We start from the raw sequence: 26,229 nt of genomic DNA on the forward strand, positions 1-26,229 counted from the left end.
TCACATGAAATGGAGAAGGAAATCAAAGAGTTCAGAGAGGATGGTGAAAACCTCCCGGCGCGCGGGAACGCTGCGACAACGCACGCGTAAACGTTCTGACAACGCTGTGTGACAGCCCAGCTAAATGTGTGGCAGGAGAATGAGCGGGATAAACAGAGGTTGCGATGATGACATATTCATCACATTCAGCATCTACATCTCCTATGTCTGTCTCTACAAGGCAGATCTAACACCAACAGCTATTCATCTACGGTACTACTCACTATTCCCCACCATCATCAGTTTAAACCTGGGAAACGTTTTAACATCCAACGGTGTCGGTAGTTTGACCATTTGTAATTACGGCAAGACTTTACTTAAATGCGCAGTCTGATCGCCACATCCATTTTTTGGACTTTTAAATGATTGATATACACCCATTGATTCCTGAAGAATATAACATATAACTTATGGGCTTAGTTCAATTGTCGTACCCCATCAGATCCCAAAATATAAGCTTGATTGACTTCTTTGTTTGTAAGCAATGTAGGTCTTAAACACTGATTAGCCTCAAAATATGGTTATAATTATAATGTGGAGTTCATGGATGGTCAGTGCTTGTAATTCTATACATTTGAGAGTGACTGCATTTCTCCAACCCCATCGCTCAGCTATTTAATAAAACATTGACGGGGTGAACGCTTTGCTGTTAATGGGACTGCAGATTGCCCTTTAATAGCCTGTAGGTATAATGGTTTAAAAACACATTATAAACCTTTATAAATGACTTAAATGTAAATGTAAATAATGTCTAATAAACCACAGACTACTGTTGCGGTTCATACTTCCTACACACGTCTTGATTCTTTACCGGTGGTTCTGTCTTCACAGCGTTCAGTGCTGAAAATCCATGCAGACAAACACAACAAGGCTGATTATTCATTTCTATAAATACTCTCAAAGCAACAATTGTCATTTTCAGAGGGGATTTCATTAGGCATCCACAAAGAATAAACTAGTTGAGAAGGGGGTAAGGGAGTAAGATAGTGACAGAGGGGGAGAAACAGAGACAGAGAGGGGTAGAGACAGAGAGAGGGAGAGAGCGGGAGAGACAGAGAGAGAGACAGAGAAAGAGGGAGAAAGACACAGAGACAGAAAGACAGAGGGGGAAAAGGTGGAGAGAAAAAGAGAGGAGTAAGGTAGAAAGACATGAGGTAGAAAGAAGGAGAGACCCTAAATAATGGATTAAGAGAAAGCCAGAGAGAGGGGTAAGGGAGAGAGTGAGAACACGAGAGAGAGCGAGTGAGAGAGAGAGAAAGGGGGTAAGGGAGAAACATGGACAAACAGAGAAGGGGAAAGGGAGAGAAACAGACATGGTTTGAGAAAGGAAAGGGATAAATAAAGAGGGGAAGGGATGAGGAAAGAGAAGAAAAACATTCACGCGTGAGAGGGTGAGGAATTTGGTGCAGGGGGGCGTGCAGAGGAGGGCTGACAGGTTGCTGATGGAAAAGGAGAGGTGTTTGTGTGTGTACGGGCGAGAGCGAAAGAGAGAGAGAGCGAGAGAGAGAAGAGGAGGGGGATCAGCATGAGGGGAGGAGGGTTGAAGGGTCAATGAGGACACAGAAGGATCACAGAGTGGTCACATGAAGCTCAGACAGAAGAGGCCAGGATCAGAGGGGATCACAGACACTTGGGAGAAAACAACAAGCCACAACCCACCCTGGGGACACGATACAGAGAGAACCAGTAAAACACAAATCTACAGCACATAAACCATCCAATAGAGACCCCACACACTCACATGACCAGCCCTACTGGCACACTAACAGCTATCCCTACAGGTCTGCAGGGTGTCACAGAGTTTGTTGACCACCTAAAGGACTAGGGTGAAGCATGGGAAAAATACTATGCGCGTGGCTATTGACCAAGGGTAAAAGCAAGGCAACTTGAACCCCAACCCCCAGAAGGGTCACTTTGCTAAAATGCTCTTATGTTACCAACTACGTTGTACTCCCATAACCACATGAACTATGACCAATGTTCTCTCTCATTTCTTTCAGCACGGGGCAAATTTCAGGTCTGCTGAAAGCAAACTTGAACTTCATGAAAATGTTGTGCCACTTCCAGTGGGCATTTACTGTGAACACTGAGGCTGTACCCGCTTTAAGTTAAAGTTTTAACAGTGGCCAAGTAGGCTATTTGATCATAATGTAGGCATACCAGAGAGGCCAACCACCAAAAACAATGTAGAAAATGCATCCCATAACATTTTAACATGGAAATAGCTGTTCTGTCATTCAACCTACAGTAGCAGCCAATGTGTGTTGTTCAATGTAGGCCTACAATCTACTTAGGGCTTGACAATAATCTGTTTATCCACTGTTTCAGACAAGATGACTGGAAATGTTGTGTTTGATGCAAGACACCAGTTTACAAAATAAAATGCATTATTATTCCCATACCATTATTACAGAGAATCAGACAAATTATGCTACCCTCTGCCTATTGGCCACTTAGCTTATTCAAGCCTGTCTCAAAATACAACACTGCCCCTTTAAGAGATCAAAAAAGCTCTTTCCAACTTGCTTTTCAACGATGACTAGAAATGCACAGATTTTGTGCTCGTTAGAAGCAACCACTCCCCCATTGTTGACTAGAAATTGCCTATAAGTGAGCTAATAACTCACTAACTAGCAAAGAAAATGAACAAATGTGCACGTGGCTACATGCATCTCTTGCTTAGAGCTCAGTTAGCCTAGTGGTTAGAGCGTTGGACTTGTAACCGAAAGATTGCAAGATCAAATCCCTGAGCTGACAAGGTAAAAATCGGTCGTTCTGCCCCTGAACAGGGCAGTTAACCCACTGTTCCTAGGCCATCATTGAAAATAAGAATTTGTTCTTAACGGACGTGCCTAGTTAAATAAAGGTTAAATAAAAAATATATACATATACAAAAAAACTAAAAAAACAAGCGCATCTGCTCTCGACCCCTCATACTGTAGCCTAAACACAGTCCAGTTCAAAGTGAATGGCACAGATATACAGTGCATTCGGAAAGTATTCAGACACCTTCACATTTCCCATATTTTGTTATGTTACAGCCTTATTCTAAAATGGATTACATTGGTGAGGGGGGGAAAACAATCTACACGCAATACCCATAATGACAAAGAAAAAACTGTTTTTTTTTTAATTTTTGCAAATGTATTAAATAAAAATAATATAAATCACATCTACATAAGTATTCAGATCCTTTACTCAGCACATTTGGCAGCGATTACAGCCTCAGGTCTTCTTGGGTATGAAGCTACAAGCTTGGCACACCTGTATTTGGGGAGTTTCTCACATTCTTCTCTGTAGATCCTCTCAAGCGCTGTCAGGTTAGATGGGGATTGTTGCTGCACAGCTATTTTCTGATTGGATTCAAGTCCGGGCTCTGGCTGGGCCACTCAAGGACATTCAGAGACTTGTCCCGAAGTCACTCCTGCGTTGTTTTGGCTGTGCGCTTATGGCCGTTGTCCTGTTGAAAGTTGAACCTTCGCCCCAGTGTGAGGTCCTGAGCGCTCTGGAGCAGGTTTTCATCAAGGATCTCTGTACTTTGCTCCATTCATCTTTCCCTCAATCCTGACTAGTCTCCCAGTCCCTGAAAAACATCCCCACAGCATGATGCTGCCACCACCATGCTTCACCGTAGGGATGGTGCCAGGTTTCCTCCAGATGTGACGCTTAGCATTCAGGCCAAAGAGTTCAATCCTGGTTTCATCTGACCAGAGAATCTTATATCTCATGGTCAGAGAACTTCAGGTGGAGTTTGGCAAACACCAAGTGGGCGGTCATGTGCATTTTACTGTGGAGTGGATTCCGTCAGGCCACTCTAACATTAAAGGCCTGATTAGTGGAGTGCTGCAGAGATGGGAGAACCTTCCAGAAGGAAAACAATTGCCACAGAGGAACTCTGGAGCTCTGTCAAAGTGACCAACAGGTTTTGGTCACCTCCCTGACCAGGCCCTTCTCTCCCGATTGCTCAGTCGGGCGGCCAGCTCTAGGAATAGTCTTGGTGGTTCTAAACTTCTTCCCTTTAAGAATGAGGAGGGCACTGTGTTCTTGGGGACCTTCAATACTGCAGAAATGTTTTGGTACAATTCCCCAGATCTTTGCCTCGACCCAATCCTGTCTCGGAGCTCTGTGGACAATTCCGTCGATCCCCTGGCTGGTTTTTACTCTGACATGCACTGTCAACTGTGGGACCTTATATAGACAGGTGTGTGCCTTTCCAAATCATGTCTAATCAATTGAATTTACCACAGGTGAACTCCAATCAAGTTGTAGAAACATCAAGGATGATCAAAGGAAACAGGATGCACCTGAGCTAAATTTCGAGTCTCACAGCAAAGGGTCTGAATACTTATGCAAATAAGGTATCTGTTTTTAATACATTTGCAAAAATGTCTAAAAACCCATTTTCGCTTTGTCATTATGGGGTATTGTGTGTAGATTGATGTTTAAAAAAATAAAATAAATGTAGAATAAGGCTGCACGCAACAAAATGTGGAAAAAGTTAAGGGGTCTGAATACTTTCCAAATGCACTGTATATATGGCAATGGCTATTTGCATATAGGCTTACTTGAGCTCTGATTGGTTATGACGCACCGGTCTGTGTAGAGTACGGGTCTGAGTCATGCCTGTCGATGCAATAGAATCCTACTCCAATGTCAAATTGGGTGTCAAATGAAAGCTAAGAGACTATATTTTGGAGAAATGAAGGCATATAGTATATACATTTTTCAACCATTTTCATACCCAAAAATTAGGAATAAGCAACGGCTTTGATTTCTGGTCAAACAGATGGAAAAGGGGTCTTGTACAACATCTACCAGAAAGTCATAAAAGGTATTAGAAATACATCAAAACACAATAATGTTGAAGACCCCCTGCCAACTAATATCAACACTTATATTTCGTTTTGTAGAAATGATTTGCCTTTGGTAAGTTAAGTTAACATTGCCATGTGCCTTGTAGTTCTGTTTAAAGACGTTTTTCTAAAGTTCACAGAAGTAAAAGGTAAACCTAACAATGAGTTGTGTTCTTCCTGATATCAAGTTTGTTTATGAAGTGATTAAAAAGTAATAATTCTTAATAAAACAAACCAGTAACGGAATTACTGCAATTGAATTGGCTACAATGGGACAGAGTAGTCACAAACCACAGCTGGGTCAGCAGCTACAGTCCTCCCTTCTACTGGCATACTGTTATGTTCAGCTCATTACTGGTTTCTTTTCGCTTTTTGTCATCTGGTGGTCAAAGCATGTCACCTCTCCCGGCTCTTACTGACACCATGACACCTAGCACCCATCCTCTTCCCATTTCTTGTAACAAGCATCCTCGCCCACTGAGTAGCGACTGACACGGACGTTGAAAAGTAGTTGGAATTTGGTCAGTCCATCCTGGGGGGACCAAATCTGAACCAATCATAGACGTCTATGTTTCACAAGTTTGGACATCACAGTAATGTACAGTATTATACAACGGGTGGTTCTAATCCCTATGGGTTAAAACTGCATTCCAGCCGGTGTCTATTCCACAAGTTAATACCAGCTAAATCTATGACATTAAAAAGCCTATTTACTCTGTTCCATCTGACTGCGCCATCCACTGTCTCATCAGGCCAGCCAGGCACTTTATAAAATTGGTCTCCACTATAAAAAGCATCTAGACATTATCTAATTTCTTTTAGACTAACATTTGGTTTTCAACAGCGGAGATTTGTATAAAGTTGCTGACGGTCTGTCCGACGTTTGCAACATGGCTTCAAAGTTCTAATTCGATCTCCAGGTGTCCCATAGTCATGAATGTTTCAGGAGTCGGGGTGAGACAGACATGCAGCTTTTCTCAGCCAGTTGAAATCATGAATCAGCATAATGTTTATGGATATGTCAATTGAAAAAAAGGTCAAACGAAACCAAGCGCAGCTAGTTTGCCGTCTTTCCAGCTTCAGTTTGAAGTGAATGTGTTAGTTGTGTTGTTGGCTAGCTCCTCTGAACAAAAGTGTCCTGACCAGTAGCGGTTATGGTTGGGGGGGGAACAACAATTTTTTTTGTGACAACAATTTTGGACCCCCTTGTGGCCCCCCTAAATGTGGAGTATGAAATAATTTTGACATAACAAATTTTTGCTATCGTTCTTTTTTTTTTTACATCCGTTATTAGACAGTGGCAACGATGATGATTATGAACATGGTCTTTTGCCTGCTAATGCCTGCAATGCAGTGAAGAAAACGATATGACAACAATAACGTCTAATGTAACTGGCCCTTCTAACAGTACAACTGGCCCCAGCTTGGCCCCCCCAGTTGAAATGGTCTAGAACCGCCACTGGTCCTGACGAGTGAGCACATTTTCTATGCCGGGCGAAATCGTACCTAACTAACTCATTATTATGGATGTATCCAAATAAATGTCACTAGAAAACAGCTTAAACAAATGCAGCTACTGTTGTTATTCTGTCTGCACTGTTTGACGTGACTGTCAGTTAGCCATAGTTGGCTAGCTAGCAAGCAAGGGATAAGAACGTTGCCAGCCAGTATGGCAATGGAACATTTAGAGCGAACGACTGGGTCGTGTCCATAGATACAGAACAAAAAGACAATGACAGGGTCGTGTCTGTGGCAACCGAACAAACGACCAGCCGGCTTAGGAAGCAACCCTAGATGTGTCGGGACTATATATCTTGTGGAAGGATGAAATGCTATGAATAAATATATCAAATAAACGTTAATTAAAATGTCAAATCATTATTTCAATATGTTGGTAACCCGTTGTATAAAAGTGATAATGCCCTCCAAGCCGGTGTTTGGAGGAGATATTGGCACGGTTTGCCGACCCGAGACAACACCATTGCCAATATATCCTCCAAACACCAGCTTCTCGGGCATTATCACTTAAGTAGAGCACAGTCGAGAACAGTACAGTACTGCGGGGGGGAGGGGACCCCTGCAGTAGAGCACAGTAAATAAAAGTACAGTAGAGATCAGTACTGTACAGTATACAACATAATGTAGGGAAGGGAGTTTGAAGTAATTTCATTACTCAAATAGTATCAGGAATTTTTGTTGGATATCCGGATATTCGAAATGCATCTAGTTTGAAACGTATGTTTTTGACCTATTAACCTAAGCACTGCTGCGCGAGGGCTAGAGGCTGGCGCTCTATTGCTGCAGCTGCGGTGTGTGAGAGATGGGAGTGAGCAGACGGAGAGAGAGAGAGAGAGACGCCAAGGTAACTTGGCTACAGCCAAGACGAGCTAACTTTTAGCAGCCACAATGTTGTTTATCATCCCAGTGCCCGTCTTGACTGGAGTAGCCTAGAGAAGCTAATTGAGGCCACATGCTGCGCTTTCTCTCAAACCCCATTCATATAAAACAACAGTCATTTTATTCCATCTTGCATTAGTGAACTCTCACTCCACTTCCTACACATTGAGCCCTTTGTCCATTTGATTGGCCAACATAAGCAACAACCTACACACGTCTACTGGTCGGCTACTGATTTGCATTTTTATTAAATGGGGCGCTCCGTGCACGTCATAAAAACTACATTGAAAATATTTTTTTAATTCAATTAAATTATTTGAAATGTCATGGTATATCCTTGTGTGTAACAATGTCACATGGATGTTTTAATTTAGAAAAAGCCTTTGTGTTAAAAATAGGCCTATAATAATTTTGTCTTGCAAAAATGAACTCTTAAGTATTGTAACTCAAACGCCTGTTCGGATATTCGACTAACCGTGCCCATCCCGTAGTATAACGTACTGTATTGTACTGTAAAGAACATATCTACTTTACTGTACTCTACTGTACTGAACTTCACTGCGATGTCCAAACTTGTGAAACACAGACGTCTATGATTGTTTCAGATTTGATCTGGTCCAGATCAACCAAATGTGGTCTTTTATGGGGGCAGAGCTCATTACAATAATAGCCAGTGAGTATAATAACGCTCAAATATGCAAAATAAGGATATTGCCTATTTCTACCTTTGTGTACCTATTCAGGATACATCCCCATGAAGAGAATGATATTCATAATTATGCATTTCTGTAAAGTACAGATCAGAGACCCATGATGTAATTCCGTTACCGGGTGTAAATCCACTTCACCTACTGTAGTTCAATAACCAAAACAAAAGAGCAGATATTTAACAGTTTTCTGGAAACGTGGTCACATAAAGTGAGGGAGACATTACCGTAATTCTGTAATCAAACATTGTATCTGCAAAGTTCTTACAGTAAATGTGTTTTTGTGAAATTTGTGTAAATTGTTCAACGTAATCTTTGTGCATAGAGTTGTATGGTTTGTTAAACTTTGAAATCAATGGTTTTTGTTTGGCAGCCCTACTAGTGTACTGACCAATGATGTACAGTACCGGTCAAGGGTTTTTCTTAATTTTTTACTATTTTCTACATTGTAGAATTATAATGAACACATCAAAGCTATGAAATAACACACATGGAATCATGTAGTAACCAAAAAAGTGTTAAACAAATCAAAATATATTTTATATTAGAGATTCTTCAAAGTAGCCACCCTTTGCCTTGATGACAGCTTTGCATACTCTTGGCATTCTCTCAACCAGCTTCATGAGGTAGTCACCTGGAATGCATTTCAATTAACAGGTGTGCCTTGTTAAAAGTTAATTTGTGGAATTTCTTTCCTTCTTAATGCGTTTGAGCCAATCAGTTGTGTTGTGATAAGGTAGGGGTAGTATACAGAAGTTAGCCTTATTTGGTAAAAGACCAAGTCCATATTATGGCAAGAACAGCTCAAATAAGCAAAGGGAAAGGACAGTCCATCATTACTTTAAGACATGAAGGTCAGTTAATGAGGAAAATTTCAAGAACTTTGTTCAGGTGCAGTTGCAAAACGATCAAGTGCTATGATGAAACTGTCTCTCATGAGGACCACCACAGGAAAGGAAGAACCAGAGTTACCTCTGCTGCAGAGGATAAGTTCATTAGAGTTAAATGCACCTAAGAAATTGCAGCCCAAATAAATGCTTCACAGAGTTCAAGTAACAGACACATCTCAACATCAACTGTTCAGAGGAGACTGTGTGAATCAGGCCTTCACAGTCTAATTGCTGCAAAGAAACCACTACTAAAGGACACCAATAAGAAGAAGAGACTTGCTTGCACCAAGAAACACGAGCAATAACTAGACCGGTGGAAATCTGTCCTTGGTCTGATGAGACCAAATTTGTGATTTTTGGTTCCAACCGCCATGTCTTTGTGAGACAGAGTAGGTGAACGGATTATCTCCACGTGTGGCTCACACAGTGAAGCATGGAGGAGGTGGTGTGGGGGTGCTTTGCTCGTGACACTGTCTGTGATTTATTTAGAATCCAAGGCACACTGAACAAGCATGGCTACCACAGCATTCTGCAGCGATACGCCATCCCATCTGGTTTTCGCTTAGTGGGATTAAAATTTATTTTTCAACAGAACAATGACCCAACATACCTCCAGGCTGTGTAAGGGCTATTTGACTAAGAAGGAGAATGATGGAGTGCTGCATCAGATGACCTGGCCTCCACAATTGGTTACTACATGATTCCATATGTGTTATTTCATAGTTTTTATGTCTTCACTATTATTCTACAACATAGAAAATAGTAAAAAATAAAGAAAAACCCTTGAATGAGTAGGTGTGTCCAAACTTTTGACTGTTACTGTAAATATATGAGTTGACAAAGCAAGGAAACACTGACAAGGCAATCCAGGGGAGCAGTGTTATGGACAACCAAACATGGCCACTGGTGGGTTTGCTTTACAAATAAAACCTCTGGGGGAACCCCTGCACACAGTATTGGAAAAGTAATGTTATACCATCCTAATACTGTCCTCTCTCGTTAGGCCTCTTCGCCTTTATCCACCCCTTTCTATGCGTTTCTCTGGGCACCATGTGGTGGTTCTTCATTAATTCATCGCCCCCTTCAGCCTCCCTGCAGTCCTCTTTCTCTCTGGAAATTAAACCCCACACCCTGCACTACTCTCTCCCCCCACTTACCAACCTCAAACCCTCCTCTCGCCCCCTCACCACGCTCTGCCATCAGCTCTCCTGTGTCACACAGGCGATCCTCCTAATCCAACCTACGGCTGTGTATGGCGGGACGGGGGCAGTCTCATCTAAGCCCCCACCACCCACCCACCCGGTCACTTCCCAGAGGAATCGTCCATGCTGTCTTCTCACAGACAAACGCAAACACACACTGTCTCTCACCATCACTCACATCTCCTCATGCCATCCCAGCACCAGTCCTGCCTCCACACTACAACATCCATCCACAGTAGGTAGATGTTGGCGCTAAGTAAACCTCTGACTGATACAGGGTCAAGTTTTTCTCCATTTAACTAGTGGTGGCCGCAACACAGGGGTCCTCCAAATGTCTCGCTGTCATTGGTTGTGCGGTTGTACACAGAGAAAACTCACTGTGTTCATTAAGAGTGCGTGGGAGAGCGGGGTCTGAGAGGTGTGTGTGTGTGTTGGGGGGGGGGACCTTTCACTCCCATACATAATACCATCTCACATTCACACGTATTGTCTCACCCGACAGTCGCACACAAACGCTAACAGTCTGTCCTTTTAGTCTGAATAGAAGAGCGGACAACAAAAATATGATGATTATTAGGGCTGTGACGATACCAGTATCACAATATTTTTCCATGGCAAAACATTTAAATACGAAGCAGACCAAATTCATTGAATCTGCTGTATTTAAAATATGATGTGCTATACAGTGGGGGAAATAAGTATTTGATCCCCTGCTGATTTTGTACGTTTGCCCACTGACAAAGAAATGATCAGTCTATAATTTTAATGGTAGGTTTATTTCAACAGTGAGAGACAGAATAACAACAAAAAAATCCAGAAAAACGCATGTCAAAAATGTTATAAAATGATTTGCATTTTAATGAGGGAAATAAGTATTTGACCCCCTCTCAATCAGAAAGATTTCTGGCTCCCAGGTGTCTTTTATACAGGTAACGAGCTGAGATTAGGAGCACTCTTAGAGGGAGTGCTCCTAACCGCAGCTTGTTACCTGTAAAAAAGACATCTGTCCACAGAAGCAATCAATCAATCAGATTCCAAACTCTCCACCATGGCCAAGACCAAAGAGCTCTCCAAGGATGTCAGGGACAAGATTGTAGACCTACACAAGGCTGGAATGGGCTACAAGACCATCGCCAAGCAGCTTGGTGAGAAGGTGACAACATTTGGTGTGATTATTCGCAAATGGAAGAAACAAAAGAACTGTCAATATCCCTCGGCCTGCGGCTCCATGCAAGATCTCACCTCGTGGAGTTGCAATGATCATGAGAACGGTGAGGAATCAGCCCAGAACTACACGGGAGGATCTTGTCAATGATCTCAAGGCAGCTGGGACCATAGTCACCAAGAAAACAATTGGTAACACACTATGCCGTGAAGGACTGAAATCCTGCAGCGCCCGCAAGGTCCCCCTGCTCAAGAATACATATACATGCCCGTCTGAAGTTTGCCAATGAACATCTGAATGACTCAGAGGACAACTGGTGAAAGTGTTGTGGTCAGATGAGACCAAAATGGAGCTCTTTGACATCAACTCAACTCACCGTGTTTGGAGGAGGAGGAATGCTGCTTATGACCCCAAGAACACCATCTCCACCGTCAAACATGGAGGTGGAAACATTATGCTTTGGGGGTGTTTTTCTGCTCAGGGGACAGGACAACTTCACCGCATCAAAGGGACGATGGACGGGGCCATGTACCATCAAATCTTGGGTGAGAACCTCCTTCCCTCAGCCAGGGCATTGAAAATGGGTCGTGGATGGGTATTCCAACATGACAATGACCCAAAACACACGGCCAAGGCAACAAAGGAGTGGCTCAAGAAGAAGCGCATTAAGGTCCTGGAGTGGCCTAGCCAGTCTCCAGACCTTAATCCCATAGAAAATCTGTGGAGGGAGCTGAAGGTTTGAGTTGCCAAACGTCAGCCTCGAAACCTTAATGACTTGGAGAAGATCTGCAAAGAGGAGTGGGAGAAAATCCCTCCTGAGATGTGTGCAAACCTGGTGGCCAACTACAAGAAACGTCTGACCTCTGTGATTGTCAACAAGGGTTTTGCCATCAAGTACTAAGTCATGTTTTGCAGAGGGGTCAAATACTTATTTCCCTCGTTAAAATGCAAATTATTTTATAACATTTTTGACATGCGTTTTTCTGGATTTTTTTGTGGTTATTCTGTCTCTCACTGTTCAAATAAACCTACCATTAAAATTATAGACTGATCGTTTCTTTGTAAGTGGGCAAACGTACAAAATCAGCAGGGGATCAAATACTTTTTTACCCCACTGTAGCTTGGAAAATAAATACATGTGACTCTGGATGAAAACATAATGATGTTTGTTTCCAACATTAGAGCTGTTTTCCTAAAGAAGTTAAATACGCTTCGTGTTTTCTTCCTTGACACGATACTAACGAGTATCGCAATACTGGTATAGTCCTGGGCCTAATGATGATGTTAATATTGATAACATTATGAGGATGTTAACGATAATGGCGACGATTGCAATGGAGAAGGATGACAGTGGTGATAATGATGATATGGAAATGATGCTGGTGAACCCTCATATGGATTAGTGTCAGGGAGGGGTCCTGTCTAGGGTCTGCCTGGGCACATCTGATTACCATGCCAACTCTACCACACTCTCTCAAACACACACACACACACACACACACATAACAAACAGGAAAAAAACAATTGCACACACAAGCAAATGTATGCAAATGTAAAATAGCATGTTTTCCCACCACCCACACAAACACCAGTGTGATGCTGCATCTTCCATTTCAGTTTCCATGAAAAAAAAAGCAGCCGCAGACACAAAGACACTCCAGGCCTAATCCTTACATAATCTCCTTCTGTTATCCAACACCAAACTCTGTTTACCATAAATATTTGTATCTTGCAAATATGAACTACAAAACAACTGGTTTAAAAAGGACAACATTCCTAACGTCTCACTAGGCCTAATATATACCTGTTGATTTGTACATAAATGCTATTCACACAGCTCAAAATGTCATATTTTCTAAGAACGGGACTTTTAGTAGGTTCTGGACTCACTACCAAATCCCTGGTAATAGCCCCTTTCCCTTCATTCATCAACAAGATGAGCAGGGCTCTCTAGTCTATGATATGGAAACAGAGACATCTGGTGGTAAGAAATGAGACCACAGCTGAACGGAGAAAAGGCACCTCTCAGTCTTCCTTACCTCACAAAAGCGGCTATAGGACTGCGTAGTGTTCATTTAGGCACCAAACTGTAGAAAACTGACTGAAATAGAGAGGGGATTACTTGGATTGGACCAATATAAAACGCATCATTTTGTTCACCATTGCAAACCGTTTAAAAATGTGTTCTGTTGCCTGCCTTAGTAAACACTACACAGGAAGGGATTATCATAGCTTGTCCAATAAGAAATGCTTGTGCTGTTTTCAGTTGCGAAAGTCTTTACGACGTAGTGCACTAATGAATACAACCCGGAAGGTTGTCATGTGCTCTCATATAACTCAAACAGATAATGCCCGATCAATGCGCTCCAATCCCCACTTACCTAGAGAATGAGTTGAGAATGTGTTAAGTTATTTAAATGAAAAATGTCATCCTTAAATGGTATGAAACTTTGGCTATACTATATTCGGTAAAGCTTTTCAAAGTGGAGATAGATTATGACGTGACAGGAGTATTCAACATAGATATAGTAAAACAATAAATACTGAACAAAAACACATACAACATGTAAAGTGTTGGTCCCATGTTTCACCAGCTGAAATAAAAGATCACAGAAATTTTCCATACGCAGAAAAAGTTTATTTCTCTCAAATGTGCACATATTTGCTTACATCCCTGTTAGTGAGCATCTCAAGAAGTGAGCATCTCTGATTAAGCGGCATGATCATTACACAGGTGCACCTTGTGCATGGGGACAATAAAAAGCCACTAAAATGTTGTCACACAACACAATGTCACAGATGGCTCAAGTTGAGGGAGCGTGCAATTGGCATGCTGACTGCAGGAATGTCCACCAGAGCTGTTGCCAGGGAATTGAATGTTCACTTCTCTACTATAAGCCGCCACCAACGTCCTTTTAGAGAATTTGGCAGTTCCCCCTAACCGGCCTCAGAACTTCAGACCACGTGTAACCACACCAGCCCAGGACCTCCATATCTGGCTTCTTCATCTGCGGGATCGTCTGAGACCAGCCACCCGGACAGCTGATGAAACTGTGGGTTTGCACAACTGAAGAATGTTTGCAGAAACAGTCAGAAACCGTCTCAGGGAAGCTCATATGCATGCTCGTCGTCTTCACCAGGGTCTTGACCTGACTGCAATTCAGCATCGTAACCGACTTCAGTGGGCAAATGCTCACCTTCAATGGCCACTGGCACGCTAGAGAAGTGTGCTCTTCACGGATGAATCCCGGTTTCAACTGTACCAGGCAGATGGCGTGTGGGCGAGCGTTGTGCAGATATCAACGTGGTGAACAGAGTGCTCCATGGTAGGGGTGGGGTTATGGTATGGGCAGGCTTAAGTTACGGACAACGAATACTTTTGCATTTTATCGATGGCAATTTTAATGCACTGAGATACCTGATCCTGAGGCCCATTGTCATGTCATTCATCTGCCGCCATCACCTCATGTTTCAACATAATGCATGGCCCCATGTTACACGGATCTGTACAAAATTCCTAGAAGATGAAAATGTCCCAGTTATTCCATGGCCTGCATACTCACCAGACGTGTCACCAATTGATCACGTTTGGGATGCTCTGGATCGACGTGTAAAAGAGCGTGTTCCAGTTCCCGCCAATATCCAGGAAATTCACACAGCCATTGAAGAGGAGCGGGACAACATTCTACAGGCCACAATCAACAGCCTGATCAACTCTATGCGAAGGAGATGTGTTGCGCTGCATGAGGCAAATGGTGGTCACACCAGATACTGACTGGTTTTCTGATCCACGCCCCTATCTTTTTAGGTATCTGTGATCAACAGATGCATATCTTTATTCCCAGTCATGTGAAATCCAAAGACTAGGGCCTAATGAATTTATTTCAATTGACTGATTTCCTTATATGAACTGTAACTCAGTAAAATCATAAAAAATGTTGCATTTATATTTTTGTTCAATGTAGATTTATCTCTGCTTTTCAACACAGGCACCACACATCAATGAGATGGTAGCCTAGACCTCTTGGATTACTATGAGAAAACATGTTTTGGCATATGGTCTAGTCATTTATGACATAGTGGGTTTCTTATGTAGTAGCCTCACAGTGGATTAGGTTTAGTCTGTAGGCTGAGAGTTGAGGTTTAGTGTTAGGACCTTTAGCTACTTCTCCAGTTGGTACAATAGGCAAGTGTGCATGATTGTCAGACAGACTAGCAGACTTACCCAGTTTGTATGTGAGAACGTAGATTATGGTCCAGGGCGTCCCAGGTACTGACAGCAGCTTCCGCCACACCCTCCAGGGATGCACAGCGTCTGACTGGACCCCCTTCCTCCCCTCTGCCTGGCCCCTCAACAGCTCATCATCCAGCACGGGGGCCCCCCACACAAACAGTGCCACCCCGAAGTACACAAAGGCCAACAGCATAAACATAGGGCCCCACCCGGCCACGTCAATCACAGCCAGGAGCCCGCCCCCGGCAAAAACCGAGCCGGCCTTGTAGCCCACCACCTGGGCCGTGTTGCCCAGGCCCAGCTCGCTACGGCCCTTCAGCAGTCCCACAGCGGCCCCGTCCACCGCGATGTCCTGAACCGACGCCAGGGCATTCATGGCCAGTAGTGTCCCCGCCACGCCCCAGATGTGGGCCTCTGGGGACAGGGCGGCGCTGGAGAGACAGGTGAGTGCCAAGCCAGAGACAGTAGCAACAAGCCAGAGCCGCTTGGTGCCCACACGGTCCACCAGGGGCGCCCAGAGGACTTTGAGCACCCAGGGGAAGTAGAGGATTTTGGTCAGGCCGATGCGCGTGAGGGAATGGCCCGCCCCGCGGAGGTAGACGGGGAGCAGCGAGGACTGGAGCCCATAGGGGATTCCCTGGACAAAGTACAGCAGGCCCAGGAAAACCAGCTTGTCATTCATGATTCAATGGGAACGGGACAGTTCTTCAGGTCATGATGATGGTCCGGCAGGAGCTGATCAAATGGGTCGATCAGGCTAGGAGAGATGGGGAAGAGAGAGAGAGGATCATTTCACTGACAAAAAGTTCACAACCGTAGTGCCGGAGTCTGGTGTAGTGGTAGCACTGCTGACTCCAGACCACACATGCTAGCTGGAGATGGGGTTACAAATCCCACCTCGTACCCTACTCTCTGTATCTCTTTCTCTACCTGTCACTGTCCTTAAAACAATACAAAAAATATGTATTTGTTTTTAAACATGAGCAAACGGAATTGAACTCGCAAGAAACAGTTTGGGGTTTTATTATGCAAGTGAAATAAACACATTATTGAAGACTGATGCATCAGACAGCTGTCGAACGTTTGCTTATTCACCAGCAGGAATGAACTTTAACTAGTTCCTTTTCCTTTTGAATTAAATGTATAACATAATGGGATAATGTATTTTACGCCCCAAACTGACCTTTAGATAGTAGCAAGCTAAAGATAGTAGCAAGCTAATCTAACAATGTCTCGGTAAATAGGCTAGACATAGCACTTACAAACAATTAACATGCATGGCCAATACTCAAGCTAACGCTGTGATACAACCAATTCAGAACAAGTATCAGCGCGTGCCAATAGCTAGCAATTTCAGTCGTAATTTTTCAAATATTATAAAACGTATATGTCACTGCAATCTGTTTTCAAAGTTGTGTTGTTACATACTGGAATAGGCGAATCTGTTAGCCGAAGCCGATCCGCTTCCGCCCTGCCCTTGAAAAACGACTTCCGGGGCGTTTGGCTCTGTTTACCAAAACGAGCCGTTCATTTGACTCCCAAACGGCTAGTAGTGCTTAAAAACTATGCAAAATATAAAATTTCTACCGTAAAACCTAAAAGGTTGCCTACCACTATGTCAGATCGTTTACATGAATACTCTCTCCTCACTACCTATTGTTCCTGCAGTGAGGAATTACCATCTTCAGAGAATGTCTTTTATTAACTTTACTTATCTACAGATAATCATTGTATTGAGCTCAAAAAGCAGGAGCAGCAGTATACAAATCTGGGAGGGAAATTATTGTTTTTTTCACAGATTCTTCTTCTTCTTTGGTATATTGGCGATTGCACAATTGAGTGTGCATTCCGCCACCTACTGTGTGGGATAGAAACAGGATTCCCAAAAATGTAACAAAATATATATAAAAAAACGACCAAGCTACCAAAAACGAAATAAATAAACTAAATCAAACAACTTTTCGATTAAAAAAATACATCCTTCCAGGATACCCGGGCCAGGTCGATTAGAAAGGCTTGCTCGCTGAAATGTTTCAGGGAGCGTTTGACAGTGATGAGTGGAGGTCGTTTGACCGCTGACCCATTACGGATGCAGGCAATGAGGCAGTGATCGCTGAGATCTTGGTTGAAAACAGCAGAGGTGTATTTAGAGGGCAAGTTGGTTAGGATGATATCTATGAGGGTACCCATGTTTACGGCTTTGGGGTGGTACCTGGTAGGTTCATTGATAATTTGTGTGCGATTGAGAGCATCAAGCTTAGATTGTAGGATGGCTGGGGTGTTAAGCATGTTCCAGTTTTGACTTTTGACTGGGAGCAAACATTTACTACAGGGTGTGGTGAGTCCACTACCATATCTTCACTCGTTTTCTCAATTATTTGAATCGCCTCCGCATAGGAGATTCGATTGACCGCTCTAACTTTTGCCACCTGAATCTCCTTCACCCTTACAGGGCACTCCAGGAACTCGGGATCATGATCAGCACCACAAATGCAACACTGTCGTCCTTCTACACATCGTTCTTCAATGTACTCTGTCCTTCTGTACACACTTGAAACATGGCCAAATCCTTTTAAATTCTTACACTGCAATGGTTTCGGGACGAAAGCTCTTACAGCATATATTACATAACCAAGCTTCACATGTGTCGGTATTTGCTCTTTACCAAAAAACAACAGGACCCGACAGACTTACTTATTTTTCTCCATTCACCAAGCGAGTCAGACACCAGGCACCAACCACACCAGGAATTCTATTCAGGGGTTCAACTTGAACATCCATCGTCACCCCTGAGAGAACTCCTTTGATGGGTGCTCTACTCCAAAGTTCAAAACACAAGACTTATGTTGTCCGGATTCTTTTGAGGCTCACTGAAATCTTCCTCTGTTCTTCAGAAATACAATTAATCAAAATAAGACCACACCTGGTCACTCTGACAGACTCCACTTTTCCCATCGCATACTTCACCATTTTCGACACATAAACAGGTCTCCCACATATGCATCCCGATAAGAAGTGATTCATTATCATTCATACACGTATCCTCCACTCCAATTTTAAACTATTTCCTTTTTAATCCAGTTTTCGATACAACTGTTGTCCATTCTGAACATTCGTCTTCACCAACTTTTCTCGACACGCTGCTTGATTCGAACTCATCATCCACTTCCTCCATCTTTCCCAAGCACCACCACAGTTGCGATTCGGCCCCAATGCTTCTTCTTCTATGTTATTATGGCGGTCCTCAAACATTCGTTAGAGGTGCATGCCGCCACCTACTGTGTGGGCTGTGTCTACCTACTGTTCTGTAGTGTGAATTCATTACATTTCGTGACACAAAGAGGGAAAAGAAAGAGAAGAAAAATTGCCCTACCAACTAACCTTACACCCATTAAAACCTCACCACTATTCTACTACTTGGCCGTAGTTTATCCTACACCAGGCCGGCAGCCTCGGAGGACAGGACACTATAGTTCAACACACCTTGTAACTCTTCTGCATTAAAATCTCGTACACCCAAGTACTTCTCTGCAGCTGCCACCACAACATATATTTTCTGTGATTTCTGCGGTACAATTAATAACCATTGCTATGAATGTTAAGAAGCCAACCTTACTGAATCACAAGTTTTTCCAATCACTCTCTACTGGCCTCGGCCTACTTACAGGAAGCCTCTTAGGATCCCTCGCCCTGGATCCATCTTCCTCTACTACTCTCTTCACCGCCTCAGCATACGACACGTTCTGTACTACTCTGATCCTGTCAACCTCAACCTGCCTTTCTCTCACTGGACACTTCTGATCTCCAGCACTATGGGTACCCTTACAGTTATTAACAAACACAGCTTTTTCCAGGGATACTGCACATTCCTTTGTCTCATGCCCTCCTGCACACTTCTCACATTTAGGAATCTCCTTCCTACACACTGCTGCAACATGACCAACTACCAACTGTGGCTCAGTTGGTAGAGCATGGTGTTTGCAACACCAGCATGGTGTGTGCAACGCCAGGGTTGTGGGTTCGATTCCCACGGGGGGCCAGTACAAAAAAAATGCAAGAAATGTATGTATTCACTACTATAAGTCGCTCTGGATAAGAGCGTCTGCTAAATGACTAAAAATTTAAAAAAATAAGCTTGTCACCTAAAACACTGTAATGCGTTCAGGACAAAAGCTCTGACTCTGCATCAAAACTCAGCAGGACATAGTGGGTGTGTTCGAGCTGATCACGTTTGTCAAGTCAGTGACCCTCATTGGTCACCACCTTTCAAAGTGTGTTGCATCATGGTGACAAAAATTGTCAGACTTTTGCCTAAATGACTTTATAAAAATCATGTGATCAAAGTTAATGAAGTTTTGACTGTAGTCAATTGCAAGTTTCAGCAGTTCCTCCTCACCAATTTCATCCTGCAGCCATCGCCTGCCTGCATTGTGGGAGGCTTTATTGTCAACCAATCATTAGGGTGTTTTTGTGCCAAACAGGAACCAACTTTGCCGTAATTCACATAGGCCTATACAGTGGATATGTAAAAATTAAGTGATATTTGAGGCTCTCTCACCAAATGATTGTAAAATGTACACCCATATTTTGGCCACCCCTCAGAGCCTGGTTCCTCTCCATGTTTCTTCCTAGGTTCCTGCCTTTCTAGGGAGTTGTTCCTAGCCTGCGCACTTCTACATCTGCATTGCTTGCTGTTTGGTGTTTTAGGCTGGGTTTCTGTATAAGCACTTTGTGACATCTGCTGATGTAAAAAGAGCTTTATATTATTTCAACATTATAAAGAACAACTTTTATAAACAATGGCGACACTGCCATGTTGCACTGAGCTGAAGGTTCGAGTTGCCAAACGTCAGCCTCGAAACCTTAATGACTTGGAGAAGATCTGTAAAGAGGAGTGGGACAAAATCCCTCCTGAGATGTGTGCAAACCTGGTGGCCAACTACAAGAAACGTCTGACCTCTGATTGCCAACAAGGGTTTTGCTACCAAGTACTAAGTCATGTTTTGCAGAGGGGTCAAATACTTATTTCCCTCATTAAAATGCAAATAAATTTTTTTGTTATTCTGTCTCTCACTGTTCAAATAAACCTACCATTGAAATTATAGACTGATCATTTCTTTGTCAGTGGGCAAACGTACAAAATCAGCAGGGGATCAAATACTTTTTTCCCTCACTGTAATTTGTACATGTAGGTAGGGGTAAAGTGACTATGCATAGATAAAGTGAGTAGCAGCAGTGAAAAACTTTAAACTCTCTACTGCAGTCCTGTTGATGTGGATCTGTTGATGTGGATCTTGTTGCAAACTTGCAGACTTGTTTACGCTGTTGTGCGTTTTTGTTGCCGTTTTTACTTTGCTACCTGACGGTTTTTACTTTTTCATTACCGTATATTTTTACTTTTTCCCTCACTCAACTTTTTTTTTCATTCAACTTTCCTACCCCGGAGGTTTTATCTGGACATGGTTCGTCAGGACTTCAAACAGCCGAAGCTAAGTAACATTAACATGATGCCTTCTAATTGCAGTCGTTGTACTCATAATATACAGGAGAACGATCGCCTTACGGCAAGGATAGCTGTGCTGCAAGCCCAGCTTCAGACGCAATCGTTAGGCAAGGGTCATTTCAGTGTAGGAAAGGATGAAACAGCGTCTGTGCCACCAGCAAGTACAGATAGTAACGTTAGTATAAACCCCCTCGCACGGTCCCCGCAGCCGGACATCTTTCTCATGGCTTCTGGAGGGAAACGCTGTAGGAATGCTCAACCGGTGTCGCTTATTCAGCCGACAGAAACTTTCAACCGGTTCTCCCCGTTAAGCGAGTCGGAGTCGGAGGCCGAGACTTCTCTGGTCTCTACTCCTCCCGTTACGGGGTCTGAGACGCCGACGGCTCCCACCATTAGCTCTGACAAATTGAAAACCCTAGTCATTGGCGACTCCATTACCCGCAGTATTAGACTTAAAACTAATCATCCAGCGATCATACACTGTTTACCAGGGGGCAGGGCTACCGACGTTAAGGCTAATCTAAAGACGGTGCTGGCTAAAGCTAAAACTGGCGAGTGTAGAGAGTATAGAGATATTGTTATCCACGTCGGCACCAACGATGTTAGGATGAAACAGTCAGAGGTCACCAAGCGCAATATAGCTTCAGCGTGTAAATCAGCTAGAAAGATGTGTCGGCATCGAGTAATTGTCTCTGGCCCCCTCCCAGTTAGGGGGAGTGATGAGCTCTACAGCAGAGTCTCACAACTCAATCGCTGGATGAAAACTGTTTTCTGCCCCTCCCAAAAGATAGAATTTGTAGATAACTGGCCCTCTTTCTGGGATTCACCCACAAACAGGACCAAGCCTGGCCTGCTGAGGAGTGACGGACTCCATCCTAGCTGGAGGGGTACTCTCATCTTATCTACGAACATAGACAGGGCTCTAACTCCTCTAGCTCCACAATGAAATAGGGTGCAGGCCAGGCAGCAGGCTGTTAGCCAGCCTGCCAGCTTAGTGGAGTCTGCCACTAGCACAGTTAGCGTAGTCAGCTCAGCTTTCCCCATTGAGACCGTGTCTGTGCCTCGATCTTGGTTGGGCAAAATTAAAAATGGCGGTGTTCGCTTCAGTAATCTTACTAGTATAAAGACCTCCTCCATTCCTGCCATTATTGAAAGAGATTGTGATACTTCACATCTCAAAATTGGGTTACTTAATGTTAGATCCCTCACTTCCAAGGCAGTTATAGTCAATGAACTAATCACTGATCATAATCTTGATGTGATTGGCCTGACTGAAACATGGCTTAAGCCTGATGAATTTACTGTGTTAAATGAGGCCTCACCCCCTGGTTACACTAGTGACCAAACCCCCCGTGCATCCGGCAAAGGCGGAGGTGTTGCTAACATTTACGATAGCAAATTTCAATTTACAAAAAAAAAAACAATGACGTTTTCGTCTTTTGAGCTTCTAGTCATGAAATCTATGCAGCCTACTCAATCACTTTTTATAGCTACTGTTTACAGGCCTCCTGGGCCATATGCAGTGTTCCTTACTGAGTTCCCTGAATTCCTATCGGATCTTGTAGTCATAGCAGATAATATTCTAATTTTTGGTGACTTTAACATTCACATGGAAAAGTCCACAGACCCACTCCAAAAGGCTTTCGGAGCCATCATCGACTCAGTGGGTTTTGTCCAACATGTCTCTGGACCTACTCACTGCCACAGTCATACTCTGGACCTAGTTTTGTCCCATGGAATAAATGTTGTGGATCTTAATGTTTTTCCTCATAATCCTGGATTATCGGACCACCATTTTATTGCGTTTACAATTGCAACAAATAATCTGCTCAGACCCCAACCAAGGAAGATTAAAAGTCGTGCTATAAATTCTCAGACAACCCAAAGATTCCTTGATGCCCTTCCAGACTCCCTCTGCCTACCCAAGGACGTCAGAGGACAAGAATCAGTTAACCACCTAACCGAGGAACTCAATTCAACCTTGCGCAATACCCTAGATGCAGTTGCACCCCTAAAAATTAAAAACATCTGTCATAAGAAACTAGCTCCCTGGTATACAGAAAATACACGAGCTCTGAAGCAAGCTTCCAGAAAATTGGAACGGAAATGGCGCCACACTAAACTGGAAGTCTTCCGACTAGCTTGGAAAGACAGTACCGTGCAGTATCGAAGAGCCCTCACTGCTGCACGATCATCCTATTTTTCCAACTTAATTGAGGAAAATAAGAACAATCCGAAATTTCTTTTTGACACTGTCGCAAAGCTAACTAAAAAGCAGCATTCGCAAATGGAGGATGGCTTTCACTTCAGCAGTAATAAATTTATGAACTTTTTTGAGGAAAAGATCATGATCATTAGAAAGCAAATTACGGACTCATCTTTAAATCTGGGTATTCCTCCAGGGCTTCATTGTCCAGAGTCTGCACAACTCTGCCAGGACCCTGGCTCAAGGGAGATACTAAAGTGTTTTAGTACTATATCTCTTGACACAATGATGAAAATAATCATGGCCTCCAAACCCTCAAGCTGCATACTGGACCCTATTCCAACTAAACTACTGAAAGAGCTGCTTCCTGTGCTTGGCCCTCCTATGTTGAACATAATAAACGGCTCTCTATCCACCGGATGTGTACCAAGCTCACTAAAAATGGCAGTAATAAAGCCTCTCTTGAAAAAGCCGAATCTTGACCCAGAAATTATAAAAAACTATCGGCCTATATCGAATCTTCCATTCCTCTCAAAAATTTTAGAAAAAGTTGTTGCGCAGCAACTCACTGCCTTCCTGAAGACAAACAATGTATACGAAACGCTTCAGTCTGGTTTTAGACCCCATCATAGCACTGAGACTGCACTTGTGAAGGTGGTAAATGACCTTTTAATGACGTCAGACCGAGGCTCTGCATCTGTCCTCGTGCTCCTAGATCTTAGTGCCGCTTTTGATACCATCGATCACCACATTCTTTTGGAGAGATTGGAAACCCAAATTGGTCTACATGGACAAGTTCTGGCCTGGTTTAGATCTTATCTGTCAGAAAGATATCAGTTTGTCTCTGTGAATGGTTCGTCCTCTGACAAATCAATTGTAAATTTCGGTGTTCCTCAAGGTTCCGTTCTAGGACCACTATTGTTTTCACTATATATTTTACCTCTTGGGGATGTCATTCGAAAACATAATGTTAAATTTCACTGCTATGCGGACGACACACAGCTGTACATTTCAATGAAACATGGTGAAGCCCCAAAATTGCCCTCGCTAGAAGCCTGTGTTTCAGACATAAGGAAGTGGATGGCTGCAAATTTTCTACTTTTAAACTCGGACAAAACAGAGATGCTTGTCCTAGGTCCCAAGAAACAAAGAGATCTTCTGTTGAATCTGACAATTAATCTGGATGGTTGTACAGTCGTCTCAAATAAAACTGTGAAGGACCTCGGCGTTACTCTGGACCCTGATCTCTCTTTTGAAGAACATATCAAGACTGCTTCAAGGACAGCTTTTTTCCATCTACGTAACATTGCAAAAATCAGAAACTTTCTGTCCAAAAATGACGCAGAAAAATTAATCCATGCTTTTGTTACTTCTAGGCTCGACTACTGCAATGCTCTACTTTCCGGCTACCCGGATAAAGCACTAAACAAACTTCAGTTAGTGCTAAATACGGCTGCTAGAATCCTGACTAGAACCAAAAAATGTGATCATATTACTCCAGTGCTAGCTTCCCTACACTGGCTTCCTGTTAAGGCAAGGGCTGATTTCAAGGTTTTACTGCTAACCTACAAAGCATTACATGGGCTTGCTCCTACCTATCTTTCCGATTTGGTCCTGCCGTACATACCTACACGTACGCTACGGTCACAAGACGCAGGCCTCCTAATTGTCCCTAGAATTTCTAAGCAAACGGCTGGAGGTAGGGCTTTCTCCTATAGAGCTCCATTTTTATGGAATGGTCTGCCTACCCATGTGAGAGACGCAGACTCAGTCTCAACCTTTAAGTCTTTACTGAAGACTTATCTCTTCAGTAGGTCCTATGATTAAGTATAGTCTGGCCCAGGAGTGTGAAGGTGAACGGAAAGGCTGGAGCAACGAACCGCCCTTGCTGTCTCTGCCTTGTCGGTTCCCCTCTTCCCACTGGGATTCTCTGCCTCTAACCCTTTTACAGGGGCTGAGTCACTGACTTACTGGTGTTCTTCCATGCCGTCCATGGGAGGGGTGCGTCACTTGAGTAGGTTGAGCCACTGACGTGGTCTTCCTGTCTGGGTTGGCGCCCCCCCCTTGGGTTGTGCCGTGGCAGACATCTTTGTGGGCTATACTCGGCCTTGTCTTCGGACGGTAAGTTGGTGGTTGTAGATATCCCTCTAGTGGTGTGGGGGCTGTGCTTTGGCAAAGTGGGTGGGGTTATATCCTGCCTGTTTGGCCCTGTCCGGGGGTATCATCGGATGGGGCCACAGTGTCTTCTGATCCCTCCTGTCTCAGCCTCCAGTATTTATGCTGCAGTAGTTTATGTGTCGGGGGGCTAGGGTCAGTCTGTTACATCTGGAGTATTCTCTTGTCTTATCCAGTGTCCTGTGTGAATGTAAATATGCTCTCTCTAATTCTCTCTTTCTCTCTTTCTCTCGGAGGACCTGAGCCCTAGGACTACCTGGCATGATGACTCCTTGCTGTCCCCAGTCCACCTGGCCATGCTGCTGCTCCAGTTTCAACTGTTCTGCCTGCGGCTACGGAACCCTGACCTGTTCACCGGACGTGCTTGTTGCACCCTCGACAATTACTATGATTATTATTATTTGACCATGCTGGTCATTTACGAACATTTTAACATCTTGACCATGTTCTGTTATAATATCCACCCGGCACAGCCAGAAGAGGACTGGCCACCCCTCATAGCCTGGTTCCTCTCTAGGTTTCTTCCTAGGTTTTTGGCCTTTCTCAGGAGTTTTTCCTAGGGAGTTTTTCCCAGCCACCGTGCTTCTTTCACATGCATTGCTTGCTGTTTGGGGTTTTAGGCTGGGTTTCTGTACAGCACTTTGAGATTTCAGCTGATGTACGAAGGGCTATATAAATAAATTTGATTTGATTTGATCTGGGCATGTTCCCTTCTCAACAATCAACTCCTTTGTTTTGCTGATGTTGAAGGAGAGGTTATGACACCACAATGCCAGTGCCCTTACCTCCTCCCTATAGGGTGACTCGTCATTGTTGGTTATTAGGTCTATAACCGTGGTGTCATCCTCAAACTTGGAG

General features: G+C 43.5%; 1 protein-coding gene across 2 annotated transcripts in view; it reads right to left on the reverse strand.

Annotated features, from left to right (window-relative positions):
- Positions 1–17,252, reverse strand: part of mfsd3 (major facilitator superfamily domain containing 3) — a 36,280-nt gene extending 19,028 nt beyond the window's left edge. Inside the window, exons 1-2 of one of the 2 annotated variants that reach the window (XM_029762339.1) lie at positions 16,916–17,252; positions 15,479–16,244 (exon numbers count right to left, since the gene is read on the reverse strand). In XM_029762339.1, coding sequence (XP_029618199.1) covers positions 15,479–16,169 — 691 coding nt within the window. In that variant the 5' untranslated portion in view covers positions 16,170–16,244; positions 16,916–17,252. The other variant, XM_029762340.1, reaches the window with a different exon arrangement.
- Positions 17,253–26,229: the final 8,977 nt, after the last annotated feature.

Source organism: Salmo trutta, chromosome 9 (genome assembly GCF_901001165.1).
Source record: "Salmo trutta chromosome 9, fSalTru1.1, whole genome shotgun sequence".
Taxonomy (NCBI): Eukaryota; Metazoa; Chordata; class Actinopteri; order Salmoniformes; family Salmonidae; genus Salmo; species Salmo trutta.